General features: G+C 43.9%; 6 protein-coding genes across 6 annotated transcripts; all 6 read right to left on the reverse strand.

Moving 5' to 3' along the window:
• Positions 1–178: 178 nt before the first annotated feature.
• On the reverse strand, positions 179–2,802 carry LOC128445601 (protocadherin alpha-C2-like). The gene has a single exon (XM_053428352.1). It carries the CDS (start codon positions 2,678–2,680, stop codon positions 179–181), a length of 2,502 nt encoding a protein of 833 aa, XP_053284327.1. The 5' UTR covers positions 2,681–2,802.
• Positions 2,803–3,077: 275 nt separating this feature from the next.
• LOC128445602 (protocadherin alpha-C2-like) lies at positions 3,078–5,555 on the reverse strand. The gene has a single exon (XM_053428353.1). The coding sequence runs from the start codon at positions 5,553–5,555 to the stop codon at positions 3,078–3,080; it is 2,478 nt and encodes an 825-aa protein (XP_053284328.1).
• A 351-nt stretch (positions 5,556–5,906) lies between these two features.
• On the reverse strand, positions 5,907–8,458 carry LOC128445603 (protocadherin alpha-C2-like). Its single transcript, XM_053428354.1, has 2 exons — positions 6,034–8,458; positions 5,907–5,914 (listed from the first exon to the last, which is right to left on the reverse strand). Exons 1-2 carry the CDS (start codon positions 8,456–8,458, stop codon positions 5,907–5,909), a joined length of 2,433 nt encoding a protein of 810 aa, XP_053284329.1.
• A 194-nt stretch (positions 8,459–8,652) lies between these two features.
• LOC128445605 (protocadherin alpha-C2-like) lies at positions 8,653–11,364 on the reverse strand. The gene is made up of 2 exons (XM_053428355.1): positions 8,933–11,364; positions 8,653–8,659 (listed from the first exon to the last, which is right to left on the reverse strand). The coding sequence occupies exons 1-2, from the start codon at positions 11,362–11,364 to the stop codon at positions 8,653–8,655; spliced, it is 2,439 nt and encodes an 812-aa protein (XP_053284330.1).
• Positions 11,365–11,780: 416 nt separating this feature from the next.
• Positions 11,781–14,264, reverse strand: LOC128445606 (protocadherin alpha-C2-like). Its single transcript, XM_053428356.1, has one exon. The coding sequence runs from the start codon at positions 14,262–14,264 to the stop codon at positions 11,781–11,783; it is 2,484 nt and encodes an 827-aa protein (XP_053284331.1).
• A 436-nt stretch (positions 14,265–14,700) lies between these two features.
• On the reverse strand, positions 14,701–17,151 carry pcdhb (protocadherin b). The gene has a single exon (XM_053428357.1). It carries the CDS (start codon positions 17,149–17,151, stop codon positions 14,701–14,703), a length of 2,451 nt encoding a protein of 816 aa, XP_053284332.1.
• Between the last annotated feature and the right edge of the window lie 355 nt (positions 17,152–17,506).

Below are 17,506 nucleotides of genomic sequence, written 5' to 3' on the forward strand. Positions count from 1 at the left end.
ATGTTCTGGATTTTTACTAACGGAACAGCGCCACCCTTTAAGTTTTGAATTAATATTTTTGCTAGATTTATTATAATAACAATATTTTTTCATTGTTTCTTGTCATTGTGAGTTTTAATAGACAATTACAGAAAAAAAATGTACTGACACCCAGTTTGATCTTAACTAATGAAGCGTACTACAAAATGTTCGGAGCATATAGCAACATATGGCTGAATATTAATAAATGATGTGGGCATTTTTTAAGTGTAATGTGATTTCCTACCTGCAGAGTAGAAGCTGCTGAGCCGCTCGTGTCTGTGAGTCCTGTGCCTCTCGGTAAACTGGACACGATGTATCTGGAGCCCTTTGGCACAGGCTGTCTGACCACCATCTTTCCCTTCCGGGTCTCTGCCAGAAACAGACTGTACCAGTAGGCATCGTTGGAGACCAGAGTGGAATCTGCGATGGTGGAGTTCCTCTCACTGATCACACTGTTCCTGCAGGGAGGAGCCGCATTGCTGGGCTTGGGTTTCTGACACTTGAGCACGATGGTGACCAATATGGTGATGAGCAGGAGAAACGACACGGAGCCCAGACCGATCACCAGATACAGGTTTAGGTCTGAGAAGATGTCGTACTCTAGAGGCACCTCAGTCATGTCAGAGTAGGCCTTAACGACAGTCTCCACCGTGGACAGCTTGATGGTGACTGTAGCAGAGAGAGCGGGCTCCCCGTTGTCCTTGGCCACAACAACCAGTCTCTGGTGGCGTGGATCTCTGTAACTGAACATCCTCATAGTCCGGATCTCTCCGTTGTACTGGTCCAGACTGAACAAGGTGGCGTCAGTCACCTGTAGAAACTGGTAGGTAATCCGAGAGTTGTGCACCGAGTCTGTGTCTAAAGCGATCACCTTGGAAACCAGAGAGCCTTTATCAGTGGATCTGGGGATCTTCTCCTCCACCACCGAGCCGTGCGCGCGCCACGGAGACACGATAACCGGAGCGTTGTCGTTCTGGTCCACAATAACAATATGGACGGTCACGTTACTGCTGAGTGGAGGAGAACCAGAGTCTCTGGCCTCGATGTGGAAAAGAAACTCCTTCTCGATCTCATAGTCAAAAGTTTTCAGTGCGTAAAGATTACCGTTCTCTGGGTTGATGGAGAACAGCATGGACATGGAGGTGTTGGCTATCTCCTTCTCTAGAATGAAATAAACCAGATACTGGTTTTCATGGAGATCAGGGTCAAAGGCAGTGAGTGAACTGAGCAATGCTCCGGGTGCGTTATTCTCCATCACACGTATCGTGTAAAACGACTGAGGGAACTGTGGAACATTGTCATTAACATCCAGCAGCTCTAAAGTCATAGTTTCGTTGTCAGATAAAGGAGGAGTACCTCTGTCTGTGACGGTGAAAGTGACGTCATATTCAGGAACCTTCTCTCTGTCTAACGGCTCTGACACCACTAATTCATAATAGTTATCAGAGGATTCTCTCAGTTTGAAAGGCATATTATCTGGAATACGAAGATCCACCACTCCATTGTCACCAGAGTCTTTATCACTGACACTAACCACAGCGATCACTGTGTCTAATTCTATGTTTTCATTGACTGGACTCTGAAATGATTTAATAGATATTTCTGGGTGGTTGTCATTCATGTCTTCAACCAGAATATTTATGGTACATTGTCCTGATAAACTAGTTAGTCCGTGGTCGGTTGCTATAACTTCCATATCATAAATCCTGAAGTCCTCGTAGTTTAACATTCCCTTCACAGTTATTTCACCAGTGGAAGGATTCAGATTAAATGTTTCCTGCGTTTTCTCTGACGTATATAAACTATATGAGTAAATTATGTCAGAGTTTGACCCCTCATCCAAATCTGTTGCATTCAGATGAATAACCAGACTTCCTATGGGGGAGTTTTCCATTATTTTTATATTATGAATCGCTTTATCAAACGTAGGAGCGTTGTCATTTGTGTCTAATACACGAACAATAACACTGGCAGTACCAGAACGAGCAGGTGTTCCTCCATCTACAGCTGTGAGTATCAAATTATAAACAGCCTGCTGCTCCCGGTCTAAAGTCTTTTTTAAGATTAGTTCGGCAAATTTGGATCCATCTCTTCCGGTCTGAACTTCAATATTAAAATATTCACTTTCACTGAGATGGTAAGTTTTCACTGAGTTGCTCCCGACATCAGGATCAACTGCATTACTGAGAGAGAACCGCTCTCCTTTTGGCGTCGACTCAGACATATCTAAATGTATGACGTCTCTTCTAAATTGCGGGGCGTTGTCGTTTATATCCAGAATTTCCACTTCTATATTAAATATTCTTACCGGGCTTTCTAGGATTATTTCCAGTTTGACATAACATGAGGCTGATGATTTAGAAGGGCAAAGATATTCCCTATCAATCTTCTCGACAATGTACAGTTCCCCTGTCTCTTTGTTAACATCCAGATATTTCTTATTTGCGATGATGTCCAGACGCATCTTCCTCTGATTCAGTGTTTTCACATCCAGGCCGAGATCAGTAGCGAGGTTTGCTACAACTGATCCTTCTTTCATTTCTTCGTTTATTGAATAATGAGTCACTGAGGACGATATGTTACGAACGAAGGAAAAAAGAACAAGAACCACGAGCAGCACGTACCTTCTGCAAGACTCCATTGTTACATCGGGTCGCATTGTTGTCCGTGTTTAGATCAGTCTTAATGCGGATATCCGGGAGTATTTGTTGTGATGACCATCGACCTCTATCATATTAATAAAGTTTTTAATCCACACGATATTCCAGCATTATAAACTAGGAGTGTGTTTTCCGAGCGGCGTTTCAGCACCACGAAGCTGTTCGGCTGATTCACGATCTGCCGTAATGCCAGCGAGTCACTGTCATGACGTTCATGGTCTGGATTTTTACTAACGGAACAGCGCCACCCTTATGATTTTAAATCAATATTTGTTCGATTTAATGTGATGACCTTATTTTTATTTTATAGTTTTTTATCATTGTCAGTTTTAAAAGACTATTAAAAAAAGAAAACAGCATTTACTGACAACCTTCCGATCTTAATTATGTATTTTACTACAAAATGTTCAGAGTATATAGCAACATATGGCTCAATATTAATACATGACGTGGGCATTTTTTAAGTGTAATGTGATTTCCTACCTGCAGAGTCGACGCTGCTGAGCCGCTCGTGTCTGTGAGTCCTGTTCCTCTCGGTAAACTGGACACGATGTATCTGGAGCCCTTTGGCACAGGCTGTCTGACCACCATCTTTCCCTTCCGGGTCTCTGCCAAAAACAGACTGTACCAGTAGGCATCGTTGGAGACCAGAGTGGAATCTGCGATGGTGGAGTTCCTCTCACTGATCACACTGTTCCTGCAGGGAGGAGCCGCGTTGCTGGGCTTGGGTTTCTGACACTTGAGCACGATGGTGACCAATATGGTGATGAGCAGGAGAAACGACACGGAGCCCAGACCGATCACCAGATACAGGTTTAGGTCTGAGAAGATGTCGTACTCTAGAGGCACCTCAGTCATGTCAGAGTAGGCCTTAACGACAGTCTCCACCGTGGACAGCTTGATGGTGACTGTGGCAGAGAGAGCGGGCTCCCCGTTGTCCTTGGCCACAACAACCAGTCTCTGGTGGCGTGGATCTCTGTAACTGAACATCCTCATAGTCCGGATCTCTCCGTTGTACTGGTCCAGACTGAACAAGGTGACGTCAGTCACCTGTAGAAACTGGTAGGTAATCCGAGAGTTGTGCACCGAGTCTGTGTCTAAAGCGATCACCTTGGAAACCAGGGAGCCTTTATCTGTGGATCTGGGGATCTTCTCCTCCACCACCGAGCCGTGCGCGCGCCACGGAGACACGATAACCGGAGCGTTGTCGTTCTGGTCCACAATAACAATATGGACGGTCACGTTACTGCTGAGTGGAGGAGAACCAGAGTCTCTGGCTTCGATGTGGAAAAGAAACTCCTTCTCGATCTCATAGTCAAACGTTTTCAGTGCGTAAAGATTACCGTTCTCTGGGTTGATGGAGAACAGCATGGACATGGAGGTGTTGGCTATCTCCTTCTCCAGAATGAAATAAACCAGATACTGGTTTTCATGGAGGTCAGGGTCAAAGGCAGTGAGTGAACTGAGCAAGGCCCCAGGTGCGTTATTCTCCATCACACGTATCGTGTAAAACAACTGAGGGAACTGTGGAACATTGTCATTAACATCCAGCAGCTCTAAAGTCATTGTTTCGTTGTCAGATAAAGGAGGAGAGCCTCTGTCGGTGACGGTGAAAGTGACGTCATATTCAGGAACCTTCTCTCGGTCTAACGGCTCTGACACCACTAATTCATAATAGTTATCAGAGGATTCTCTCAGTTTGAAAGGCATATTATCTGGAATACGAAGATCAACCACTCCATTGTTACCAGAGTCTTTATCACTGACACTAACCACAGCGATCACTGTGTCTAATTCTATGTTTTCATTGACTGGACTCTGAAATGATTTAATAGATATTTCTGGGTGGTTGTCATTCATGTCTTCAACCAGAATCTTTATGGTACATTGTCCTGATAAACTAGTTGCTCCGTGGTCGGTTGCTATAACTTCCATATCATAAATTCTGAAGTCCTCGTAGTTTAAGATTCCCTTCACAGTTATTTCACCAGTGGAAGGATTCAGATTAAATGTTTCCTGCGTCTTTTCTGAAGTATATAAACTATATGAGTAAATTATATCAGAGTTTGACCCCTCATCTAAATCCGTTGCATTCAGATGAATAACAAGACTTCCTATGGGGGAATTCTCAAGTAATTTTACATTATTAATCGCTTTATAAAATTTAGGAGCGTTGTCGTTTGTGTCTAAAACATTAACAATAACACTGGCAGTACCAGAACGAGCAGGTGTTCCTCCATCTACAGCTGTGAGTATTAAATTATGAAAAGCCTGCTGCTCCCGGTCTAAAGTCTTTTTTAATATTAATTCAGCAAATTTCGACCCATCTCTTCCGGTCTGAACTTCAATATTAAAATGTTCGCTTTCACTCAGATGGTAAGTTTTCACCGAGTTGCTCCCGACATCAGGATCAACTGCATTACTGAGCGAGAACCTCTCTCCTTTTGGCGTCGACTCAGAAATGTCTAATTGTATTGCGTCTCTTCTAAATTGTGGGGCGTTGTCGTTCATATCCAGAATTTCTATTTCTATGTTAAATATTCGTAACGGGCTTTCTAGAATAACCTCTTGTTTGAGATAGCAAGACAACTTTGCAGGACAAATATATTCTCTGTCAATCTTCTCCACAATGTACAGTTCCCCAGTCTCTTTGTTCACATCCAGATATTTTTTATTTGCGATGTTGTCCAGACGCATCTTCCTCTGAATCAGTGTTTTCACATCCAGGCCGAGATCAGTAGCGAGGTTTGCTACAACTGATCCTTCTTTCATTTCCTCGTCTATTGAATAATGAGTCACTGAGGACGATATGTTACGAACGAAGGAAAAAAGAACGAGAACCACGGGCAGCACGTACCTTCTGCAAGACTCCATTGTTACATCGGGTCGCATTGTTGTCCGTGTTTAGATCAGTCTTAATGCGGATATCCGGGAGTATTTGTTTTGATGACCATCGACCTGTATTATATGAATAAAGTTTGAATCCACACGATATTCCAGCATTATTTGAATAAACTAGGAGTGTGTTTTCCGAGCGGCGTTTCAGCACCACGAAGCTGTCCGGCTGATTCACGATCTGCCGTTATGGCAGCGAGTCACTGTCATGACGTTCATGTTCTGGATTTTTAGTAACGGAACAGCGCCACCCATGTAGTTTTAGATTAATATTTGTTAGATTTCATGTGATGACCTTATTTTTTTAACCGTTTTTTATCATTGTGATTTTTAATAGACTATTTCAGAAAGAATACATATTATTTAATGACACCCTGTTTGATCTTAACTATGTATCTTAATAAAACATTTTCAGAGTATAGCAACATATGGTTCAATAATGATAAATGATGTGTGCATTTTTTAAGTGTAATGTGATTTCCTACCTGCAGAGTCGAAGCTGCTGAGCCGCTCGTGTCTGTGAGTCCTGTTCCTCTCGGTAAACTGGACACGATGTATCTGGAGCCCTTTGGCACAGGCTGTCTGACCACCATCTTTCCCTTCCGGGTCTCTGCCAAAAACAGACTGTACCAGTAGGCATCGTTGGAGACCAGAGTGGAATCTGCGATGGTGGAGTTCCTCTCACTGATCACACTGTTCCTGCAGGGAGGAGCTGCGTTGCTGGGCTTGGGTTTCTGACACTTGAGCACGATGGTGACCAATATTGTGATGAGCAGGAGAAACGACACGGAGCCCAGACCGATCACCAAATACAGGTTTAGGTCTGAGAAGATGTCGTACTCTAGAGGCACCTCAGTCATGTCAGAGTAGGCCTTAACGACAGTCTCCACCGTGGACAGCTTGATGGTGACTGTAGCAGAGAGAGCGGGCTCCCCGTTGTCCTTGGCCACAACAACCAGTCTCTGGTGGCGTGGATCTCTGTAACTGAACATCCTCATAGTCCGGATCTCTCCGTTGTACTGGTCCAGACTGAACAATGTGACATCAGTCACCTGTAGAAACTGGTAGGTAATCCGAGAGTTGTGCACCGAGTCTGTGTCTAAAGCGATCACCTTAGAAACCAGGGAGCCTTTATCAGTGGATCTGGGGATCTTCTCCTCCACCACCGAGCCGTGCGCGCGCCACGGAGACACGATAACCGGAGCGTTGTCATTCTGGTCAACAATAACAATATGGACGGTCACGTTACTGCTGAGTGGAGGAGAACCAGAGTCTCTGGCCTCGATGTGGAAAAGAAACTCCTTCTCGATCTCATAGTCAAAAGTTTTCAGTGCGTAAAGATTACCGTTCTCTGGGTTGATGGAGAACAGCATGGACATGGAGGTGTTGGCTATCTCCTTCTCCAGGATGAAATAAACCAGATACTGGTTTTCATGGAGGTCAGGGTCAAAGGCAGTGAGTGAACTGAGCAAGGCCCCAGGTGCGTTATTCTCCATCACACGTATCGTATTAAACGACTGAGGGAACTGTGGAACATTGTCATTAACATCCAGCAGCTCTAAAGTCATAGTTTCGTTGTCAGATAAAGGAGGAGAACCTCTGTCTGTGACGGTGAAAGTGACGTCATATTCAGGAACCTTCTCACGGTCTAACGGCTCTGACACCACTAATTCATAATAGTTATCAGAGGATTCTCTCAGTTTGAAAGGCATATTATCTGGAATACGAAGATCAACCACTCCATTGTCACCAGAGTCTTTATCACTGACACTAACCACAGCTATCACTGTGTCTAATTCTATGTTTTCATTGACTGGACTCTGAAATGATTTAATAGATATTTCTGGGTGGTTGTCATTCATGTCTTCAACCAGAATATTTATGGTACATTGTCCTGATAAACTAGTTGCTCCGTGGTCGGTTGCTATAACTTCCATATCATAAATCCTGAAGTCCTCGTAGTTTAACATTCCCTTCACAGTAATTTCACCAGTGGAAGGATTCAGATTAAATGTTTCCTGCGTTTTCTCTGACGTATATAAACTATATGAGTAAATTATATCAGAGTTTGACCCCTCATCTAAATCCGTTGCATTCAGATGAATAACAAGACTTCCTATGGGGGAATTTTCCATTATTTTTATATTATGAATCGATTTATCAAAAGTCGGAGCGTTGTCGTTTGTGTCTAATACACGAACAATAACACTGGCAGTACCAGAACGAGCAGGTGTTCCTCCATCTACAGCTGTGAGTATTAAATTATGAACAGCCTGCTGCTCCCGGTCTAAAGTCTTTTTCAATATTAGTTCAGCAAATTTGGACCCATCTCTTCCGGTCTGAACCTCAATATTAAAATGTTCGCTTTCACTTAAATGGTAAGTTTTCACTGAGTTGCTCCCGACATCAGGATCAACTGCATTACTGAGAGAGAATCTCTCTCCCTTTGGCGTCGACTCAGAAATGTCTAAGTGTATGACGTCTCTTCTAAATTGTGGGGCGTTGTCGTTTATATCCAGTAGTTCCACCTCTATATTAAATATTCTTACTGGGCTTTCTAGTATTATTTCCAGTTTGAGATAACAATTTGATGAAGACTTGGTATTGCAAATATATTCTCTGTCAATCTTCTCCACAATGTACAGTTCCCCAGTCTCTTTGTTCACATCCAGATATTTCTTATTTGCGATGATATCCAGACGCATCTTCCTCTGAATCAGTGTTTTCACATCCAGGCCAAGATCAGTCGCGAGGTTTGCTACAACTGATCCTTCTTTCATTTCCTCGGGTATTGAATAATGAGTCACTGAAGTCGATATGTCACGAACGAAGGAAAAAAGAACAAGAACCACGAGCAGCACGTACCTTCTGCCAGACTCCATTGTTACATCGGGTCGCATTGTTGTCCGTGTTTAGATCCGTCTTTATGCGGATATCCAGGTTTTTTTGTTGTGATGACAATCGACCTCTATCATATTATATAGTGTTAATCCACACGATATTCCAGCATGATTGAAAGAAAATCGGAATGTGTTTTCGGAGCGGCGTTTCAGCACAACGAAGCTGTCCGGCTGATTCACGATCTGCCGTAACGGCAGCGAGTCACGGTCATGACGTTCAAGGTTCTGGATTTTTACTAACGGAACAGCGCCACCCTTACATTTTTTAAATAAGAATTTTGCTAGATTGTATGTGAAGACCTTATTATTTTTGAATCATTTTTTATCATTGTGAGTTTTAATAGACTATTACAGAAAGAAAACATAACATTTACTGACAACATTTTTGATCTTAACTATGTATCTTGCTACAAATGGTCAGAGTATATAGCAACATTAATCAATATTAATAAATACCGTGTTAATTTTTTAAGTATGATGTGATTTCCTACCTGCAGAGTAGAAGCTGCTGAGCCGCTCGTGTCTGTGAGTCCTGTGCCTCTCGGTAAACTGGACACGATGTATCTGGAGCCCTTTGGCACAGGCTGTCTGACCACCATCTTTCCTTTCCTGGTCTCTGCCAAAAACAGACTGTACCAGTAGGCATCGTTGGAGACCAGAGTGGAATCTGCGATGGTGGAGTTCCTCTCACTGATCACACTGTTCCTGCAGGGAGGAGCCGCGTTGCTGGGCTTTGGCTTCTGACACTTGAGCACGATGGTGACCAATATGGTGATGAGCAGGAGAAACGACACGGAGCCCAGACCGATCACCAAATACAGGTTTATGTCTGAGAAGATGTCGTACTCTAGAGGCACCTCAGTCATGTCAGAGTAGGCCTTAACGACAGTCTCCACCGTGGACAGCTTGATGGTGACTGTAGCAGAGAGAGCGGGCTCCCCGTTGTCCTTGGCCACAACAACCAGTCTCTGGTGGCGTGGATCTCTGTAACTGAACATCCTCATAGTCCGGATCTCTCCGTTGTACTGGTCCAGACTGAACAAGGTGGCGTCAGTCACCTGTAGAAACTGGTAGGTAATCCGAGAGTTGTGCACTGAGTCCGTGTCTAAAGCAATCACCTTTGAAACCAGGGAGCCTTTATCAGTGGATCTGGGGATCTTCTCCTCCACCACCGAGCCGTGCGCGCGCCACGGAGACACGATAACCGGAGCGTTGTCGTTCTGGTCCACAATAACAATATGGACGGTCACGTTACTGCTGAGTGGAGGAGAACCAGAGTCTCTGGCCTCGATGTGGAAAAGAAACTCTTTCTCGATCTCATAGTCAAAAGTTTTCAGTGCGTAAAGATTACCGTTCTCTGGGTTGATGGAGAACAGCATGGACATGGAGGTGTTGGCTATCTCCCTTTCTAGAATGAAATATACCAGATACTGGTTTTCATGGAGATCAGGGTCAAAGGCAGTGAGTGAACTGAGCAAGGCCCCAGGTGCGTTATTCTCCATCACACGTATCGTGTAAAACGACTGAGGGAACTGTGGAACATTGTCATTAACATCCAGAAGCTCTAAAGTCATAGTTTCATTGTCAGATAAAGGAGGAGAGCCTCTGTCTGTGACGGTGAAAGTGACGTCATATTCAGGAACCTTCTCTCGGTCTAACGGCTCTGACACCACTAATTCATAATAGTTATCAGAGGATTCTCTCAGTTTGAAAGGCATATTATCTGGAATACGAAGATCAACCACTCCATTGTCACCAGAGTCTTTATCACTGACACTAACCACAGCGATCACTGTGTCTAATTCTATGTTTTCATTGACTGGACTCTGAAATGATTTAATAGATATTTCTGGGTGGTTGTCATTCATGTCTTCAACCAGAATCTTTATGGTACATTGTCCTGATAAACTAGTTGCTCCGTGGTCGGTTGCTATAACTTCCATATCATAAATTCTGAAGTCCTCGTAGTTTAACATTCCCTTCACAGTTATTTCACCAGTGGAAGGATTCAGATTAAATGTTTCCTGCGTCTTTTCTGACGTATATAAACTATATGAGTAAATTATGTCAGAGTTTGACCCCTCATCTAAATCCGTTGCATTCAGATGAATAACAAGACTTCCTATGGGGGAGTTCTCCATTATTTTTATATTATGAATCACGTTATCAAAGGTAGGAGCGTTGTCATTTGTGTCTAAAACGTGAACAATGATATTAACGGTGCCAGAACGAGCAGGTGTTCCTCCATCTACAGCTGTGAGTATTAAATTATGAACAGCCTGCTGCTCCCGGTCTAAAGTCTTTTTTAAGATTAATTCGGCAAATTTGGATCCATCTCTTCCGGTCTGAACTTCAATATTAAAATGTTCGCTTTCACTCAGATGGTAAGTTTTCACCGAGTTGCTCCCGACATCAGGATCAACTGCATTACTGAGAGAGAATCTCTCTCCTTTTGGCGTCGACTCAGAAATGTCTAAATGTATCGCGTCTCTTCTAAATTGCGGGGCGTTGTCATTCATATCTAGAATTTCTACCTCAATGTTAAATATTCGTAACGGGTTTTCTAATATTACTTCCAGTTTAAGATAACAAGACGCTGACGATTTTGTTGTACAAATATATTCTCTGTCAATCTTCTCCACAATGTACAGTTCCCCAGTCTCTTTGTTCACATCCAGATATTTCTTATTTGTGATGATGTCCAGACGCATCTTCCTCTGATTCAGTGTTTTCACATCCAGGCCGAGATCAGTAGCGAGGTTTGCTACAACTGATCCTTCTTTCATTTCCTCGGGTATTGAATAATGAGTCACTGAAGTCGATATGTTACGAACGAAGAAAAAAAGAACAAGAATCACGAGCAGCACGTACCTTCTGGAAGACTCCATTGTTACATCGGGTCGCATTGTTGTTCGCGTTAAGAACAGGCGTAATGCAGATATCCGGGATTACAGACGTTTGTTGTGATGAGTATATAAATATATTTTTAATCCATACGATATTCCAGCATCATTTAACAAAGCCGGAGTCTGTTTTCTGAGCGGCGATTCCACACCACGGAGCTGTCCGGCTGATTCACAATCTGCCGTAATGGCAGCGAGTCACTGTCGTGACGTTCATGTTCTGGATTTTTACTAACGGAACAGCGCCACCCTTTTAATTTAAAATTATTATTTTTGCTAGATTTAATATCATGGCCGTTTTGCTTTTTACGAATTTATATCATTGTGAGTTTTAATGGACAATCACAGACGAACAACTCAGAATTGAGGATAAACTTGTTGATCATAACTAATGAAGCGTACTACAAAATGTTCAGAGTATATAGCAACATATGGCTCAATAATGACAAATGATGTGGGCATTTTTTAAGTGTAATGTGATTTCCTACCTGCAGAGTAGAAGCTGCTGAGCCGCTCGTGTCTGTGAGTCCTGTGCCTCTCGGTAAACTGGACACGATGTATCTGGAGCCCTTTGGCACAGGCTGTCTGACCACCATCTTTCCTTTCCGGGTCTCTGCCAGAAACAGACTGTACCAGTAGGCATCGTTGGAGACCAGAGTGGAATCTGCGATGGTGGAGTTCCTCTCACTGATCACACTGTTCCTGCAGGGAGGAGCCGCGTTGCTGGGCTTGGGTTTCTGACACTTGAGCACGATGGTGACCAATATGGTGATGAGCAGGAGAAACGACACGGAGCCCAGACCGATCACCAAATACAGGTTTAGGTCTGAGAAGATGTCGTACTCTAGAGGCACCTCAGTCATGTCAGAGTAGGCCTTAACGACAGTCTCCACCGTGGTCAGCTTGATGGTGACTGTAGCAGAGAGAGCGGGCTCCCCGTTGTCCTTGGCCACAACAACCAGTCTCTGGTGGCGTGGATCTCTGTAACTGAACATCCTCATAGTCCGGATCTCTCCGTTGTACTGGTCCAGATTGAACAAGGTGGCGTCAGTCACCTGTAGAAACTGGTAGGTAATCCGAGAGTTGTGCACCGAGTCTGTGTCTAAAGCGATCACCTTGGAAACCAGGGACCCTTTATCTGTGGATCTGGGGATCTTCTCCTCCACCACCGAGCCGTGAGCGCGCCACGGAGACACAATAACCGGAGCGTTGTCATTCTGGTCCACAATAACAATATGGACGGTCACGTTACTGCTGAGTGGAGGAGAACCAGAGTCTCTGGCCTCGATGTGGAAAAGAAACTCCTTCTCGATCTCATAGTCAAACGTTTTCAGTGCGTAAAGATTACCGTTCTCTGGGTTGATGGAGAACAGCATGGACATGGAGGTGTTGGATATCTCCCTCTCTAGGATGAAATAAACCAGATACTGGTTTTCATGGAGATCAGGATCAAAGGCAGTGAGTGAGCTGAGCAAGGCCCCAGGTGCGTTATTCTCCATCACACGTATCGTGTAAAACGACTGAGGGAACTGTGGAACATTGTCATTAACATCCAGCAGCTCTAAAGTCATAGTTTCGTTGTCAGATAAAGGAGGAGAACCTCTGTCTGTGACGGTGAAAGTGACGTCATATTCAGGAACCTTCTCACGGTCTAACGGCTCTGACACCACTAATTCATAATAGTTATCAGAGGATTCTCTCAGTTTGAAAGGCATATTATCTGAAATACGAAGATCAACCACTCCATTGTCCCCAGAGTCTTTATCACTGACACTAACCACAGCGATCACTGTGTCTAATTCTATGTTTTCATTGACTGGACTCTGAAATGATTTAATAGATATTTCTGGGTGGTTGTCATTCATGTCTTCAACCAGAATCTTTATGGTACATTGTCCTGATAAACTAGTGGCTCCGTGGTCGGTTGCTATAACTTCCATATCATAAATCCTGAAGTCCTCGTAGTTTAACATCCCCTTCACAGTTATTTCACCAGTGGAAGGATTCAGATTAAATGTTTCCTGCGTCTTTTCTGAAGTATATAAACTATATGAGTAAATTATATCAGAGTTTGACCCCTCATCTACATCCGTTGCATTCAGATGAATAACAAGACTTCCTATGGGGGAATTCTCCATTATTTTTATATTATTAATAGCTTTATCAAACGTAGGAGCGTTGTCGTTTGTGTCTAATACACGAACAATAACACTGGCAGTACCAGAACGAGCAGGTGTTCCTCCATCTACTGCTGTGAGCATTAAATTATGAACAGCCTGCTGCTCCCGGTCTAAAGTCTTTTTTAAGATTAATTCGGCAAACTTCGTCCCTTCTCTTCCGGTCTGAACTTCAATATTAAAATGTTCGCTTTCACTCAGATGGTAAGTTTTCACCGAGTTTCTCCCGACATCAGGATCAACTGCATTACTGAGAGAGAATCTCTCTCCTTTTGGCGTCGACTCAGAAATGTCTAAGTGTATGACGTCTCTTCTAAATTGCGGGGCGTTGTCGTTCATATCCAGAATTTCTACTTCTATATTAAAAATCCGCACGGGATTGTCTAATATTACCTCGAGTCTAAGATAACATGACGTTGATGATTTTGTAGGGCAAATATGTTCTCTGTCAATCTTCTCCACAATGTACAGTTCCCCAGTCTCTTTGTTCACATCCAGATATTTCTTATTTGTGATGATATCAAGACGTATCTTCCTCTGATTCAGTGTTTTCACATCCAGGCCGAGATCAGTCGCGAGGTTTGCTACAACTGATCCTTCTTTCATTTCCTCGGGTATTGAATAATGACTCGCTGAAGTCGATATGTTACGAACGAAGGAAAAAAGAAGAAGAACCACGAGCAGCACGTACCTTCTGCAAGACTCCATTGTTACATCGGGTCGCATTGTTGTCCGTGTCTAGATCAGTCTTTATGCAGACATCCAGGACTATTTGTTGTGATGACCATCGACCTCTATCATATTAATAACGTTTTAATCCACACGATATTCCAGCAGTATTGAAAGAAAATAGGAGTGTGTTTTCTGAGCGGCGTTTCAGCACCACGGAGCTGTCCGGCTGATTCACGATCTGGCGTAACGTCATCGAGTCACTGTCATGACGTTCATGGTCTGGATTTTTAATAACGGAACAGCGCCACCCTTTTGTTTTGAATAAATATTGTTCCTAGATATGTTGTGATAACCTTATTTTGTTTTTAATTGTTTTTTATCATTTTGAGATTTAATAGAGCATAGAAAACATACCATTTACTGAAAACCTTTTTGATCTTAATTACGTATCTTACTACAAAATATTCAGAGTTCATAGCAACATATGGCTTAATAACGACAAATGATGTGGGCATTTTTGAAGTGCAATGTGATTTCCTACCTGCAGAGTAGAAGCTGCTGAGCCGCTCGTGTCTGTGAGTCCCGTGCCTCTCGGTAAACTGGACACGATGTATCTGGAGCCCTTTGGCACAGGCTGTCTGACCACCATCTTTCCTTTCCGGGTCTCTGCCAGAAACAAACTGTACCAGTAGGCATCGTTGGAGACCAGAGTGGAATCTGCGATGGTGGAGTTCCTCTCACTGATCACACTGTTCCTGCAGGGAGGAGCCGCGTTGCTGGGCTTTGACTTCTGACACTTGAGCACGATGGTGACCAATATTGTGATGAGCAGGAGAAACGACACGGAGCCCAGACCGATCACCAAATACAGGTTTAGGTCTGAGAAGATGTCGTACTCTAGAGGCACCTCAGTCATGTCAGAGTAGGCCTTAACGACAGTCTCCACCGTGGACAGCTTGATGGTGACTGTAGCAGAGAGAGCGGGCTCCCCGTTGTCCTTGGCCACAACAACCAGTCTCTGGTGGCGTGGATCTCTGTAACTGAACATCCTCATAGTCCGGATCTCTCCGTTGTACTGGTCCAGACTGAACAAGGTGGCGTCAGTCACCTGTAGAAACTGGTAGGTAATCCGAGAGTTGTGCACTGAGTCTGTGTCTAAAGCGATCACCTTGGAAACCAGGGAGCCTTTATCAGTGGATCTGGGGATCTTCTCCTCCACCACCGAGCCGTGCGCGCGCCACGGAGACACAATAACCGGAGCGTTGTCATTCTGGTCCACAATAACAATATGGACGGTCACGTTACTGCTGAGTGGAGGAGAACCAGAGTCTCTGGCTTCGATGTGGAAAAGAAACTCCTTCTCGATCTCATAGTCAAACGTTTTCAGTGCGTAAAGATTACCGTTCTCTGGGTTGATGGAGAACAGCATGGACATGGAGGTGTTGGCTATCTCCCTCTCTAGAATGAAATATACCAGATACTGGTTTTCATGGAGATCAGGGTCAAAGGCAGTGAGTGAGCTGAGCAAGGCCCCAGGTGCGTTATTCTCCATCACACGTATGGTATTAAACGACTGAGGGAACTGTGGTGCGTTGTCATTGATGTCAAGCAGATGCACAGTTATCGTTACATTGTCAGATAAAGGCGGGGTTCCTGCATCAGTCACAACCAGTATGATATCATATTCTTGAACAATTTCCCGATCTAAAGGCTCAGACACTATTAGATTATAATGCATGGGTCTTTCTGATGAACTGTTTAGAATAAAGGGCATCAGCTGATGTATTGATAAGCTCACTTTTCCATTATCGCCACTGTCTCTGTCACTTATGCCTACTAGAGCTATGACACTTCCTACTGGGATGTTCTCACTCACTGTGTTTTTAACAGACTGTATGGTGATGTCTGGATAATTGTCATTCATATCAGTCACGTGGACGACCACTTTACACTGTCCCAATAACGGATGAATCCCTTTATCCCTGGCCTCAATGTGCATCTCATAGAATTTCATATCTTCATAGTCAATGGTGCCCTTCACGGTTATTTCCCCCGTGTTCGGATTTAGAGCAAAGACATCTTGTGTCTTCTCTGACGTGTAAAGGGTGAACGAGTACACAATCTCTGAATTCACACCCTCGTCGAGATCTGTGGCGTTCAGCTTCATCACTAAGGTTCCGATCGGAGAGTTTTCCGTCATGTTAACGGTGTAAATCTGCTTGTCAAAGCGAGGAGGGTTGTCGTTTGTGTCCTGTACTCTAACGATGATGTTGGCAGTGCCAGAGCGCACAGGGACTCCGCCGTCCACAGCGGTCAGTATTAGATTATGAACCGCTTTCTCCTCTCTGTCTAAAGACTGGGTCAGCACCAAATCCACATACTGAGTTCCGTCACTGCCCGTCTGAATTTCTATGGTGAATTGTTCACTGATACTGAGCTTGTATGTTTTAATTGTATTAACGCCCACATCTGGATCCACAGCATTAGGCAGAGAGAACCGCTCTCCGGGTGTTGCTGACTCCGACACGTCGAGCTCTACTCTGTCCCGTCGAAAATGCGGAGCGTTGTCATTTATGTCCGTTATTCCGAGCTCTATGTTAAAGATGCGTAAGGGACTCTCTATGATCACATCAAGCTTCAGGAAACAGGACGTGGCCTTCGCCGGACAAAGAAATTCCCTGTCCATCTTTTCCACGATGTACAGCTCCCCTGTCTTTTTGTTAAAATCTAGATATTTCTTGTTGGTGAAAATATCAAGTTTTACCTCTCGTTGGGCCAAACCTCCAGGCTCAAGTCCCAAGTCCGCAGCCAGATTGGCCACAACAGAGCCCCTCTCCATCTCCTCGGCTATGGAGTAGCGCGTCACAGACAAAGCACTGGGCCAAGCTGCACACAGGACAAAGACAGTGGCCCAGACCTTCATCCTGTCAGCTCCAGGAAAAAATAATCCAGGATCTAAAGCCATTTCTTGTTTCTTACTTGAGGTTTAAAAACATAAAGCTTAGGATTCTGTTGTTAAATTAAACATAAAAAAATGCTCATCCTCCATACAGCTGCGTCTTACTCCCTTTACGAATGGGTGTGTCATGACTTCAGTTAAAGAGAGGCGTTATACATTAATGGTCAACAGCGACACCTTGTGACAGAGACTGTACACAGGACAGGAGCTGTTTCAGAATTAGTTTTGTTTGACATTGACATGAAGCAGGGTTCACTACCTTGACTTTTTCTCCTGCGTGTAAAAGGAGGATTTTCAGTTTCCTCCCATGAACATTTTA

The sequence above is a fragment of the Pleuronectes platessa genome, chromosome 8 (assembly GCF_947347685.1).
Source record: "Pleuronectes platessa chromosome 8, fPlePla1.1, whole genome shotgun sequence".
Classification (NCBI taxonomy): domain Eukaryota; kingdom Metazoa; phylum Chordata; class Actinopteri; order Pleuronectiformes; family Pleuronectidae; genus Pleuronectes; species Pleuronectes platessa.

Bases quoted from the DNA above. Each gene is read 5' to 3' on its own strand.
- LOC128445601 (XM_053428352.1), bottom strand. From the start codon at position 2,680: ATGCGACCCGATGTAACAATGGAGTCTTGCAGAAGGTACGTGCTGCTC.
- LOC128445602 (XM_053428353.1), bottom strand. From the start codon at position 5,555: ATGGAGTCTTGCAGAAGGTACGTGCTGCCCGTGGTTCTCGTTCTTTTT.
- LOC128445603 (XM_053428354.1), bottom strand. From the start codon at position 8,458: ATGGAGTCTGGCAGAAGGTACGTGCTGCTCGTGGTTCTTGTTCTTTTT.
- LOC128445605 (XM_053428355.1), bottom strand. From the start codon at position 11,364: ATGGAGTCTTCCAGAAGGTACGTGCTGCTCGTGATTCTTGTTCTTTTT.
- LOC128445606 (XM_053428356.1), bottom strand. From the start codon at position 14,264: ATGGAGTCTTGCAGAAGGTACGTGCTGCTCGTGGTTCTTCTTCTTTTT.
- pcdhb (XM_053428357.1), bottom strand. From the start codon at position 17,151: ATGAAGGTCTGGGCCACTGTCTTTGTCCTGTGTGCAGCTTGGCCCAGT.